This window comes from Delphinus delphis, chromosome 1 (genome assembly GCF_949987515.2).
Source record: "Delphinus delphis chromosome 1, mDelDel1.2, whole genome shotgun sequence".
Taxonomy (NCBI): domain Eukaryota; kingdom Metazoa; phylum Chordata; class Mammalia; order Artiodactyla; family Delphinidae; genus Delphinus; species Delphinus delphis.
Genome location: NC_082683.1, coordinates 178,334,872 through 178,349,125, shown reverse-complemented (window position 1 = coordinate 178,349,125; position 14,254 = coordinate 178,334,872). Strand labels below are relative to the sequence as shown.

The 14,254-nt window shown below is 33.8% G+C and overlaps 1 protein-coding gene across 22 annotated transcripts in view; it reads left to right on the top strand.

Moving 5' to 3' along the window:
- KCNT2 (potassium sodium-activated channel subfamily T member 2) overlaps nt 1-7,895 on the top strand; it is a 414,242-nt gene extending 406,347 nt beyond the window's left edge. For 14 of the 22 annotated variants that reach the window (XM_059998584.1, XM_059998627.1, XM_059998592.1 and 11 more), the window contains 2 exons: nt 225-309; nt 4,914-7,893. In XM_059998584.1, the coding sequence (XP_059854567.1) occupies nt 225-309; nt 4,914-5,025 (197 nt within the window). In that variant the 3' untranslated portion in view covers nt 5,026-7,893. Of the gene's footprint in view, nt 1-224; nt 310-4,913 lie in introns of those variants that run through there. The other 8 variants (XM_059998709.1, XM_059998726.1, XM_059998734.1 and 5 more) reach the window with 5 other exon arrangements.
- The last annotated feature ends 6,359 nt before the right edge of the window (nt 7,896-14,254 follow it).

The following is a 14,254-nucleotide window of genomic DNA, read 5'->3' as shown; positions in this document are numbered from 1 at the left end:
TACTTTGTTTTTAACATCTATTGGAACAAAAAGTGAGCACCTGTCAGATATTTCCAGTGGCAGTAATTTGAAAATAGCCAAAGTTATATACACAATCCTGCTGTGGACAAAGCTGTAGCAAGTTATTGTTGATAGCTCTATGGTTTGAAGATAAGACACTCTACAATAATTCCTGTAATTTTCTGTAAGTGGTATAACACACTTGGCATTTATTTATCTTCTAGATGAAATGAACGATCATCAAAGTACCCTCTCCTACATCCTGATAAACCCATCTCCAGATACCAGACTAGAGCTGAATGATGTTGTGTAAGTTGATCTCACATAAGGCATGTATTTTCAGAAAACCACTGATTTATTTTATATTTTTATTTCCACCATAATAGCCCCTTATCTTTCTTGTGATACAAATGCTTAGGAAATCAAAGTCTAATTTTTGTGTTCAATAAACAAATGCATTTTGTATATTGCTGTGTGTAATACTATATAAAAGCATTGTAGGATGGTAGAGCTAAAAAAGAAGGAAAAAGCAGTATGAATTTTGTATTTTGTGAGCAAATATACATTTGGACAAATAATAGAAAATATGTGGAACAAGAAGAGATCAGCTCAAAGGAAAACCTAAAATATCCCACACTAGCTAGTTTGAAATACCTGAGAGTTTCTCAAAGCCAAGGTAAAATTGGTCAAAACCCTTATTAGGAAAGGATCTATGGTAGTAATTTGATTCATCAAAAACTATGTATTATGCATGTTTAGTTGTACTAGTGTTGCCTTAAAAATGTGCTCTATAGAAACAAATAAGGCATTTTCCCTGATTTCAAAGTGTTTACATTCTAATTAACAAAACTACAATTTAAACAGAAACTTTTAATAGCAGTATATATATGAGTTTGTCACATGACTTAAGCATTGATTAAGTGAGATGGTGGTTTTCAAAATTCAGGAGAGAAGCCATTATTGTGAGCTACAGGGATTACGAAGGACGACGGACTTGAACTAGACACTCAGGGTAGATGGAATTTGTGCAGGTGGAGAGAAAGGAGGGGACAAATGCAGAACATTTGTTCCAGAACAGGAAGATGGCTTGAGAAAATGCACTGCCTGGGCATCGCATAACGTGTGCCGGCTGGCAATACTACAGAGCCTAGTTTGACCAGAGTAAAAGCTTTGTATTAACATCTCTGTTGTTAATTAGTTAAACATAATATTGGCAACATATTAAACCTGGCTTTGGAAGGACCTTAGATGACAAAATAAGGAATTGATATTCAACCTTATAGACAATGGGCAGCACTTGGATATATGAGCGAGAAAGTAGCAGGATTTTAGCAAAGGCATTTTGACAGTTGTAGGTGTAAGCCTAGGTGAGAAATTCCTCATGAGTCTGAGCTTGAGGTTCATGGTCCTAAGGCTGAGCTGCACCAAGGCCTGCTTACACAGGGTAGTTAACTCCAGGTTGTATTGGTGACATAAAACAAATGCCAAAGATTCAAAAGTCTTGGTGGGTGTTAGGTCCACAGGATGTGTTTGTATCTATAACCTGGAAATAATAAGGTCAGTGACTAAGAAGAGTGAGAACATTATGTGATGCAGAGCATGAAGTGGATCCATGCAAGTGATTTAGAACTAAAGCTAGTAATATGCCAGCAATTAGATGCTGTCAGTTTCGTAGGAGATTTTGGCTGGGGTTGGAGGGTTCAATTTTTTAAAGAAGAGCTCTGTAAAAAGCAATAGAACTGATTGGCAGGATGGAGATAAGAATCACTCATAACATCTGGGTGATGGATTGTAAAGACAAGATCCTATGGAGGTAAATTTATGGAGACAAAGAGTGAGACTTGTTCATTGGTCTGGGAATTGGAAAATAAGGGCTCTCACATGGCTTTCAGATTTCAAATCTATGTGATTGCAAAAGAAATTACTGCCTCACTGAAACAAGTCAGTAGAGGGAGGCACTTTTTCAAGCAGGAAAGAGCAGTCGTTGGGTATGGAGAAATGAGAGATGATGAGCTGGAGTTTAGGTACCTTGTTCAGTGTGCTAAGTGGAAATGTCTAGAAAGCATATAGAGATAAAGTACCAAGCTTTGGAAAGAAGCTAGTTCTATATAGAAACTAGTTACTTTTCACCTTCTAAATGAATAAAACCGAGAAGAGAATGATTTTTTGAAAAAAAGCGATACATAAAGAAGTAAAAGTAGAAGAATGAATATTGGCCTGCTGAGTACTGCTCAGTTTTAGGGCAAAAAGATGAATGTGCTTCAAAAGCTTCTTAGGAAAATACATCAGCAGGGGTAACTTTGACCCAAGATCGGTGTGAAAAGATTTTTGTAAGTCACCTAAGATACAACTAGCAAGTTTAATAATGCTTTATTTTGCCATCTGATGATACTGGTTAGAGTATAGGAACTTGGGGGAATCTGATGAATGGTGATTCCAGCTGCTAGAGTTCTTAAGGCGGCTGTCAAACTTTATATCCAGTGGGGATGCTGAATTTTTGGAGCACTTTAAGCTAGATGAAAATATCTTATTTGTGATGCACCTGGCTTTCAACTGCCCATTCTGGAGACTTTACTTAGCATATGACTGTAATACAACAAAACTGCTCCATTTTTCTTGTGTCCATATTTACACATGTCTTTCTTCCTTTAACCCATAAAATCAGGCAATTTTTAAAAAATCTGCCCTTGTAGTCCCAACTTTCATATGTCTCTTTTTCAAATTATCAACTATATATGTTTTTTTTAAAAAAGTTGGGATTACCTTATTTTTATTTCATAACAAATCGTAAATTTCTTGAGCCTAATATAATTCTTTGCCATGATTATTTTTGATGGCATGGGAAGATAGTGTTAACCTTTTGAGTCTATGTATCAATACAAATCCTTCCATCAGATAGATTTTATAATTCAAAATAATTCCTGAAACTTTTAAAAACTGAAACATAAAAATAAAATATATGATGTTACAATATATACAGGTAAAATAAGCATGGAATATTCTGCCTTTGGGTGCTATTATTTTTTATTAGTTTTAAGCTAAAACATCAACTTGACTGCTATTAAAAAAAAAAAAAGAACTCTTTTTTTCCATGATCTGTTTTTTTGCATCGAGATAATTAAATTTTAGTATAACTGGAGCAAGAAAATATGCTACCATGACAAGCAGTACAAAAAATGCATTTAAGAAACTTATTTTATTAGACTCATACTTTTAGTAGTGATTATAATAGGGAAAGGAAATTTTGCAGCTACATCAATGAATTTAGGGGATAATGGATTATACTCATACCTTTTATGTTTTTCTAAAATATCACTTTCAAAAGTTCATTTTAAATGAAGGTGTAACAATAATTTGATTTGAAGAACAATAAATCACTAGGTGATATGGGGTTAAAAAGCTTAATGTACACTATTAGTTTTCTTCATTGATCTACTATGCTATTGATATTCAGAGTAATTATAAAGCAGGTGGTTGGATAACAAAATCTAGTTAATAAATAGATCCAAGGACGCTAATCTCAACTTTCATTTGATCCAAGAAAATAGACTGTAGTGCTTGAAATTGCTCTTTTAAGGGACATATTTTATGAATATTTTTCCTTTGGTTTTTAAGAGGAGAAGTACAAATCTTCATTAGAGTCCCCACTTTTAAAATAGTTTCTCCATTTATTTTGTAACTCCGAACATTATTATAAAACTATGAAATACTAATTGCATTTGCACCTGAACAAGACTTTTAGAACGCTGTATTACATATATTTACTTTCCTTCTCTCCCTTCCAAAACCTCAGTGGCTTCCAGTGGGAAGCCTTTGGAACAGAAATAGAAACTACTTATCCTGAAACTTAAAGTCCTTTATTAGCTGCTTTCTATGTTTCTTCCTGAATTTACCTACCATCATCTCCTGGTCTAACCGGTCCTCTAAAGTCAAACTCACTTTCTAAACGTGTTGGGAGCATCCTTTTCTGTGTCCCATTTCCTCTCCATTTGTCTCCACTTAAGCCTGGAAAGCCATCAATCCAACCTCCTCAATAAACTATTCCCTCATTCACTGTTGCTCTTTTTGTCTTTCTGTGATGTTTGGAATTTCTTTTTAATCTTTCTATCTGTTTCATAAATTATGCTCTGTTAATCCTCTGCAGGGGTCAGAAGTGTATGGTTTTTTGTATTCCCAGGACCTAGCCCAGTAGTCCAGACACGTTCAAGAAACGGACGCTCATGTCACTTGACGGTCTGAAGTAAAACATCTCTCTTGAAACAAATTCTAACATTATTGAAATGTGTGAGTTTGGCAGGTGAACATTTTCCTATTTACTATTAGAATGAATTGAGAATTATTTTCTTTGTCCAATTTCTTACTATAGCATAACCTGAATTTTAGGTTAATAAATTTCCCAATAATTAAAATATTATCTAGGTATAATATCCTCCAGAGCGTTTATGAAATCATTAATTTTATAGAATCATAGAATATTTAAATTAAAAAGCCTATAGAATAATGTAGGTCAAATTTATTTATGAATGATAAAAATAACACTAAGAGCAGTTGATTAATATAATCATGGCTAGGATTTAGGTATCCTTGATAGAAAAATAGCCAAAGAAAAGAATAATAAATCAACAAAATACTAAAATAAAACATAAACTTTTGAAAAGATGGAGGTGGTGAAATGTATCCTAACTGAAAGATAATGATTCTTCATTCATCCACATTCATCTTGATAATTTTCTTAGGTGTAGAATTATTACAAGCCCTTGCCAAATAAACAGCAAGTCCTTCTACCAACGTTATATAGAGACAAGTTTCGATAACTTTAAACACTGAACAAATAAATTTAAAGTAACAATCTAAAGTGTCAATGTGAACTAGTTTTTTTGATTACAGTTATTTGCCTTGTTTTCTTTTCTTAGATACTTAATCCGACCCGATCCACTGGCCTACCTACCAAATGGTGAACCCAGTCGAAAAAACAGCATCTGCAACACCACAGGCCAAGATTCTCGGGAGGAAACTCAGCTTTGATAAAAAAGAAAATAAGAGACTTTTTTCTCCTACAAGGATCTTGCTTGAAACAACTCTAAATCTTAGAAAAACAAGAGTGTTGCTGGCATGAAATAAACTAGATTGGAGTATATCCAATTCTCTCATATTAAAAAAAAATCTATTCTCCTAGAAGTTTAGATAATTTTGAAATTTAAAGTACTGCTTTGTTGGTACTCCTCCCATTAATATTTGAAAGACATCAATGGAATGATTTTGAACACCTAAATTGAAACGCAAAAATTTGAACCTGATGTTTCATTGTTTGACAATAATACAAACTGTATGAAGCCAATTTTTAAAAAGTATTAAGGTTTATGAAAGTAAACTAGAAGTCCAGTTATATCTGGTGCATCCCAATGGACATAGAAGATTGTTGCTCCACTTAAAATTAAATGTGTCCTATTATATTCTTTAAACTTGCCATTTTATAAAAATGAGCTCATCACAAGTGTCCGGCCTTCTCTACACAGATTAACAGACAAACTTGTGTGGCTGACTTTTGTGTAAGAATCATAGTTTGCTTTAGAATATGAATCTTTAAGTCATTTTACCCTTTTTGTTGACTTTTCACATGATATATTCATTTTAGAATTTGAGCTGTTCATAGTATGTTTTATTACTCTGAAGAAACCAAAACAAACAAAAAGAAATATCAACTACATGAACTTTTCCCTAACTTTATGTTTAACACACGTTGTATGCCAAGAACAGTATGTGAAAGCAAATATTTATTGTTTTCCTAAAAGAATCCTAACATAGAGAATACTTAAAACACATTTGTTGACTTAAATCTAATCTAAGAATTGAAGCATTAATTGAAATATTCAGTAATGATTTTCATTAGACTCTTGAGCTTTAACATTTTTTATATATCTATACAGTATATTTCATTAGAAAGATAGTTTAAAATTAAAAGAAGCAAAATTATACTTTTTATAGAATACAAAGAAATTTCAAACATTAAAAGTCCTCCTTTATACCTTTAGTATTGAAATAATAATACACCAAAAATTGGTATATCAAAAATTTTGATCTAATTTTGGAAAGTTATCTATAGGAGCTATGTTTTAACATTGTGAGGAAAAAGCATAAAATAAAAATAAGTAGGTTTTGCTGTTTAAATGTAAGGTAAACCATACATAATTTGACAGTTATAAATAGAGAAACGCTGACTTTTGGCAACACCAGTGCTTTTACCTACATTGCATTATTCCCTTTCAGAAACAGGTTGAAAAGCACAGAGCACAGTTTGCCAGGTAGTTGAAATGCACTGTCATTCCCATGAAAGAGACATTGACAAATTTAAAAAGATATTTTTCTTCCAATTTTGTATGTTTTTATTTCTGAATTTGACATTAAATTTTAATTCAACAGAAAATAGGACACATAAGACTAGAAAGAGACATGTTATCATTTCTTTTCACAAAGAAGCAGATAAATTGAAAGGAAAATAGAAGCATTCAAAATAATAAAGAAGGCTTCCCTGGTGGCACGGTGGTTGAGAGTCCGCCTGCCGATGAAGGGGACACGGGTTCGTGCCCTGGTCCGGGAAGATCCCACATGCCGCGGAGCGGCTGGGCCCGTGAGCCATGGCCGTTGAGCCTGAGCGTCCGAAGCCGGTGCTCCGCAATGGGAGAGGCCACAACAGTGAGAGGCCCGTGTACCGCAAAAAAATAAAGAAAGAAAATAAAGAAAAATAAAGAAAGCCTAATATTTCCCCAATAATTCTATGGATATAAAATATAAAACATAAAATGTGAAATTATAGATTATATAGCCATTGTATATTTGGCTTTGAGAATATGAAATGCCTATTTGTTTAGTATTTTACATTACTCTCATTTTAGAATGACAAGAACATCAAGAATTTCCCCTAAAATAGGGAGAGCCTGTATTTAATTTTCTTTAACTATACAGGGAAGTAGAATTTATAGCAGGTTACTTAAAATTGGAAACATATCTTAAAACAAAGATTGTATGCATATGTATGTGTATATGTTATAAACACAGCTGAAATATATCAGACAAATACATATTCACATGTAAAATTTCAAACTAAAGGTGGAATTGAACAAATACATGTAATGGAGCACAATAATAAATTTAATGAACTTGTTTTATATTTGCACATTGATATTTAAGTATGATGTTTCTTTGAGTTGCCTTTTCTTTACTCCATTACAGTTATGTTTAGGAATAAATGTAAGATTTTATGAATCTTCTATTTCCCCACAAGATCTCAAGTTGAGTATTTTTGCATTATGACAGTTGTCAAGACTAGGATTTTAAGCTAGGACCTGACTATATTTCCTATAACACTATAAAATTTGTTTCATAAATTTTACAATAATTATTTTTGATTATGAACATTAGTCCAAATTTAATATTTGACACAATTCATATTAGCTTGCTATAATAATGATAGTTTATTAGCCTTTCTGTTATTTAAAGAATAAAAACATACTTATAAAAGCCTTTTAACAAACAGTTGCCTTTTTAAATACTTACACTTGCATATGAAAATAAAAAATGAAGTCAACATTAGTCCTTGTAACCCTATGGGATTTGGTTCTGTTTATTGTCTGTGTACCATTTTGCTACCAGTTACACTGAATTGCTTTAAAATAAATAATAAAATTATTTCTGATGATGAAAACCCTTGATTTTTTTTGCCAAAACTTGAGATATTTAGACAAATTATATTTTGAATTGTCACAATTATATTTTCACTTGTCACTTTAATTTTTCAAAACCAATATAAACATGAAGGTGATCTCGTTGGAAAAGATAGCCATAAATAAACTCGTTGAATTACTTCTTAACATAATAGCTCCTGAATAACTATGTCACAGGAAAAGGGAAGGAAGGAAGGAAGGAAGGACAGGGAGGGTGGAACGAGAGAAGAGGAAGTGAACAAAGGGAGGGAGGGAAAAGGAAAGGGAAGAAGAGGGAAGAAAAAGAAGGCAAAATGAAAACAATGTAGGTGCCAGAAGAGAATTTTTTTTTTAACAAAATGGAAGATAATGTCTCAATACAGTCATTTAAAGGCCAGAAAAGCACTGGTTAGAGAAAATAAAAATAAGTTTAAATGCAAAACTAGACTTTTGATCTAAGGAAAATGGAATAGAAACTTTTCTCCCCATTCCTTCTCCTAAATACAGGTAAAAACCCTAGATATGAAACTGAGCAGGACCTTGTGGGGCCTTCCCAGGGACAGACACCTCCTGCACCGTGTCTCAGGAAAGCAGTGAAGCAAGACAAAATAATAATAGTTCAGCCATAAAACAGTCAAGGACCCTTAGTTCCTCAAGAGCTATAAATTCTGAGCCATATCCTGGAGCTGTTTTACAGATACTGAAACCCCTGCAAGAGGGAAGAAGCTGACTGTGTGCTGCCCACCAGCACATAGATCCCACACCAGGTGGAACCAGAAAATTGAAAATTGAGATTCCTGAAATAACATCCTGTTACCTCATCACCAACCAATCATAAGGATGTACATGAACTGATTACACAGGACCCTCTCCCTCACCTTGCCTTTAAAATCCCTTCTTCGAAAGCCACTGGAGAGTTTGGGTCTTTTGACCAGTAGCTGACTGTTCTCCTTGCTTGGCACCCTGCAGTAAATGCTGTACTTTCCTTCACCACAACCAAGTGTCAGAAAATTGGCTTTGCTGCACGTTGGGCAAGAAGACCCAAGTTTGGTTGAGTAACAGATATTATACATCAATCCAGCATAAGAAGACTGAAAGGTAAAGAGAAGGAAGATGGAGTAGGAAACTGGAGCTTGAGGAGCAGCATGGTGGTGAGTTCTCTGGGTTTTCTTTTTGCGTTCTGTGGAGCTTGCTCTGGATATAGGGAAATACTAATGAACACAGACAAAATTACCAAGAAAAACATGCTCTGTACTTCCAAGGGGCTGACTTTACAGCATATGCAACTGTCATAGCACCAGCCTTCTGATGATCCTGCAGTGTGATTGGCTTGTTCAGAGAATGTCTCCTAAAATATATGGTGGTCAACACACCCAGTGGCTAGGAGCTTCCCTCAGCATCCCCTCGGTTGGTGGTGTAGTCAAGTGCCTCCAGTGAGACCCTTCCCCATGAAGACGCTCCAGCGATTTACAACAAGGGAGAACCCCAGTGACTTTTCTGCAAGCCTTTGGGCCACAGCAGTGCCAGCAGAGTCTGGGTTTCAGCCCTGGGGTCTCTTCATGGGATGCTGTATCTCAGGTCTGAAGACAATGCATGCTCCTTGTATCTGCTATTGCTATATTATTTTCAAGTTCTTACTACTTGTTACTAACCAATCTGTCATTACTCCAAAGCTCTGCTACAGTTTATAATTATCTACCTTAAACTTTCTCTGTCCAAATCACTGTGTAGTTTATTTCTCCAGATTGAATGCTGGCTGAGACTGGATGCATAAATGAGTTCTCCATCTGAATAAATCTGAGATAATGGTGATATCAAATTCCAAGGACTGGAATCTGAAGGACAGATATTGGGAAAATTCAGCAAATTAAATAGTGTCTGCTGGGAAATTTTTAAGACAGACAATGCTTATTCCTGGGAGCATAAGACAACTTCTATTTCATTTTGATCTTCCCTGATTTTTTATAGGACTTCTCTCTAGTCTATATAATTTGGAGGGACAGGTCAGTTTTAACTATGGTAGATCAATCTAAGATTATAGCAACTGGTTCTAAAGAAGCAGTTACTTGGCTTATAATTGAAACTTATGTGCTATCATAGTATTCAACAGAATTTTATTCTATTGCTTATATCTAAAATGTTTCAATAGAGATAAAATAATAGTCTGTCTTCCTAAGTATAAGTCATAGCAGAAATATAAGAAACTGCACTATTATTTAGTCACACTCCAAAGAAATATATAGTTCTACACAGAGGTTTATGTTTTCCATCTATCACATACAAAATATGTTTCATTTCATGTGCTACCAGGCTAGATAACTTTGCACTTGAAAGTTAAATACAATTCCAAAAGGAAACATTCCTGAATTTACAGACTGTCTTTCCCCGATCTGTGTGTTATTAATATTTATATAGAATAAGAAAGCTTATGTAGGTCTTGGAATATTCTCAACTTACAAAAGATAGGACCTATGAGATACTCTTATTACTATGCCTGAGGTAAGTACTGAACTTGATGTTTGTAAACACAATTACTAGAATAATATAAATATTCAAATCATTGGAGTAGTATAAATATAATGGAATTATTTACTATCTTAGAATTCAAACTTAGATGGAAAATGTTGAGAAAACACTAACTACTTGAAAAATACTTCAATTTTAGATATTTTGGGCCAACTAAGCTGCAAATGATTTGATTTTGAAAAGAGACTATCTTATGATTGCCTTTTAATAAAAACTAATTGATTTTTAATGTTTATGGCAAAAAGCATGCTGTGAAATGACTATAAAATGACGAACATTTTCAGTGGAAAACGTTACTAAAAATAATTAAGTAGCTGTGCTTGATTTGTTATCTCTAACTAAAGGAGAAAAATCATTTATTTTGAAGTACTCAACGGCCTCCAAGTTAGTGTGGGCAATCCTCATTTTTCACTCGAGTGAAATTAAAATTTATCCTTCCACTAGGAAACAAATTGAAATCCAATTTGAAGCAAAATGGAGAGTAATCAGTTACTTCCAAGTCACTGTTACAAACTCAAGAACCTGTGTTAGCAGGAGTGAAGATAGTTCCTTGATCACTCTGGAATATAAATAATTCAGGGCACATTTAAAAAAATCTGTTGAAAAATTTCTATTTAACAACATGGCTGTGATATTTATTAGATGGTCCTATACATTAAAAATCACTTAATAAAATAATTTTATTTTGTCATTTTGGGGGCATGCTATCATTTTTTTTTCTTATTTGCTGAAATATTGATATTGTGAAAGAATTTCATCTAAAATGGATCAGGGGATATAAAATGGAAAAATCTCACACATGTGCCTTCAGGAAGACAAAAACTTAAAGACTGAGAAACTGACTTCCTATAAATGCCTGATTTATAGAAAACTGATAGTATTAGAATTTCTTAAATGATAGGGGGTTGGTCTGGTGTTACCTCATATCAACCTGAGGAAATTTTTTCATGGTTTCTAGAGGGATGAACAAAAATTGATCCAGGTCAGGTTGGTCTCACAAAATAAATTGAATTGAGCTTTGTTTGTATGGCAATGCTGGTTTTGTCTGCATGGGGAATTTTCAAAGGTGGTCTCCGTTTTTTTTTTTATTTTAAAAGACTCTAACTGAACTCTCCCCTCTTTACATTCCTGCCCATAAATACAGCCGACCCCAAACCCTCAACAGACTTGCCTGTACTGTAGTTTACTACTGTTTGCACGTCCCAAATAGCAATTCCTCTGCTATTCCTGAATAAACTCATCTTTTTGACAATTTTGAGCTTGCCTCATTTTACATTTTCATTTGGATCAACAAAACTACATCCTGTAAATAAACTATTAAACGTGTATTATTAAGAATCTGCAAGGGGACCTCCCTGGTGGTCCAGTGGTTAAGACTCCACGCTTCCACTTCAGGGGGCTCGGGTTCGATCCCTGGTCCAGGAACTAAGATCCCTCATGCTCTGTAATGCAGCCAAAAAAAAAAAAAAAAAAAAAAAAGAATCTGCAAGAACAAAAGCTTAGCATTTCACAAGAGTTCCTGTAATATTTGTAAATGTTTTCTTAAATAGAAACTATTTTAAAATATTGACAAGATCTGTGCTGCCTCATAATTATTTGGACTTACAGAGCCATTTTTCTGTATTAAAAGAATCAGACTTCCCTGATATATTTCAATATTCCTCAACACCTTCCTTTTGTCTACCTTTTGATATAAAATAGCTACCAAAGCAATTACTAAATTCATGTAACCTTGAAGTAACTTAGTGAAGTAACTTAATGTCTTTTTGTATCATGGATAGAAGACAATTTTCATCTGAGTCCAAAATCAATTGTTTCTTTGTAACTCTTCCAATATCTTCATATCTTCACAGGATAAACTACAGGATACAGGTGATGATCAAGGGTAAGTAATTTGTTTTGTGTATACAATATTGGTCATGTCTCTGGACTTACCTGTGTTGCAATTGCTACATCTTGCATCCTGGTATGGTTTACCGCACCAACTTACAGAGGCAGCTACTTAGTGCTGGGTGTGCAGAAGCTCAATAGTGGGAAATTTTGGCTGTGTGGAAAGGTGCTTTGTCACCCAGTATCAACTCCCCAATATTGTAACATGGCTGTTGTTTCTATGATATTTCTTACCAACCTGGTAATCTCTGTCTGAGGCTCTGAGGAATGTAAACCACCGGCCTTGGTACCTGGGTGATGAAATTGGAAATGACTTTGGTAGGAGAAAATTGTACATGTGCAAAACCATAACAAATCATTTATTATTCATTATTGCATTCCCACAGAGTAACTCTTATGCTCTCTATAATCATTTAAAACTTCTTGATTTGAATTTACTGCATTTTCACCCAACTAATTCTCAAAGTTACACACATAATAAATATCAGTAGGGAATCAATAACTTCAGATAATCAAATCATCTTTAAATTTTTAGTTGTATGTTTTTCTTTTGATATTCAAATTATGATGGAGTCAAATTTGAATCTCATAATTGTGGTATAGCTTGAATTTCATAGAGCGAACACAAAAGGTCACAAAAGCCCAGATTGTGATAGAATCAATTCTTCTTTATTCAGAACAAGGAAGTTTACCTGTTTGAAAAAGTCTCCAGAGTATAATCATTTCAGTAGAAAAAAAATGATGTGCAGTAATAAGGTTATTATAAAGACAGAAAGAAAACTTAAGTTTATATAAATTAAAGAACGATATTCTGGGTGGCAATTTTATCGAGAATCCTAAACTCTAAAAACCTAAACCTATGTGCACAACTTCTAAATGTGTATAGCTAATGCTGAAAGGTGCAGTGTAGATTTTTTGAGGCCAAAGATACTAAAAGCACATATCCAGTTCCAGAAAGAAAATCTGAGTATTGTACTTGAAGATCAACACCCATTAGCATGTACCATCTTTTAGCAGAATCTCATATAAGCAAAATTCTTCTCATAGGAAGCCACTGAAATAAAGCTTTGATGGTGAAATTGTTGCTAATAGTTTTTGTATCAGGATCTCTCTTCTAACACACACGTCAGAGTCTGTTTTCATGAAAAAATGGACACTGGAGTCATAAATAGTAACCCATTTTATACCCATTAGAACTTTATGGGTCAAGTTTTCTTATGTATCCTAAAAGTTCTGTTGAATAATATCATGACCTTTTCTACTTTCTTTCCTTACATCTTCAGTGGAATTGTCTTTCCCAACACTTCGCTTAAATACGGGAACCACAGGATAACCCTGTACCACAGTTTCATTTCCCCAGGTTTTCCTGATACTGTCTCCATCTGACTTCTTATATGGTTAGGAATAGATTAAAAAATACCAAAAATGATGTTTAGTCTTTACACTTGTGTATTTCATTGACTAAAAAAATTCGTATGCCTATGAATACATGTTTTTCTCATTAGTTTTAAAAGTTCATCTATTGCCATTAAACTTTTTTTTTCATAGTGAACAGATTTCTGGTAGAAGCATTTCATTGTGAGGGTTTTTGTTGCTTTGATTTCCTTAAGGGATAAAGTTTCTGCTTTCAGAAAAATTTTGAAAATTAAAATCAGATTATCTTCCTGTTACAATTGGAGCTAAAAGAGTATTGGGTTTGGGCACCAGAAGGTATGAAAAAGTAAGTAGCTCATTTGTAAGTAGATGGTACAGATTAAGAAAGGCAATTTTATGAAATGCAGAGAACAGATAATTGCTGTTTTTATGTGACTCATGTTTTGTAACTTTTTCAAGTGTTTTCGGGAGCTGATATATTGCAATAGAGAAAGTATATCCAGCTCTAAAGTGCTGATCTTCCCTATTTAGTAAATATGTGTCTTTCTTTTCTCATTTATCTTGATCCTTTGACATTATAGGTAAAATGAAGTGAAATTTGGATCTGAAAATAATGTTATACCTTTGGTTTCATATAGTTGATACAAATGATGCTGAAAATGTATAACAAGCAAAAAATATTTTAATGTTGTCAGCTCATTTTGATTTTGAACAAGAATATTCTGACCGCAGGAGCAGAAACAATACATAGCTGACAGCATAGT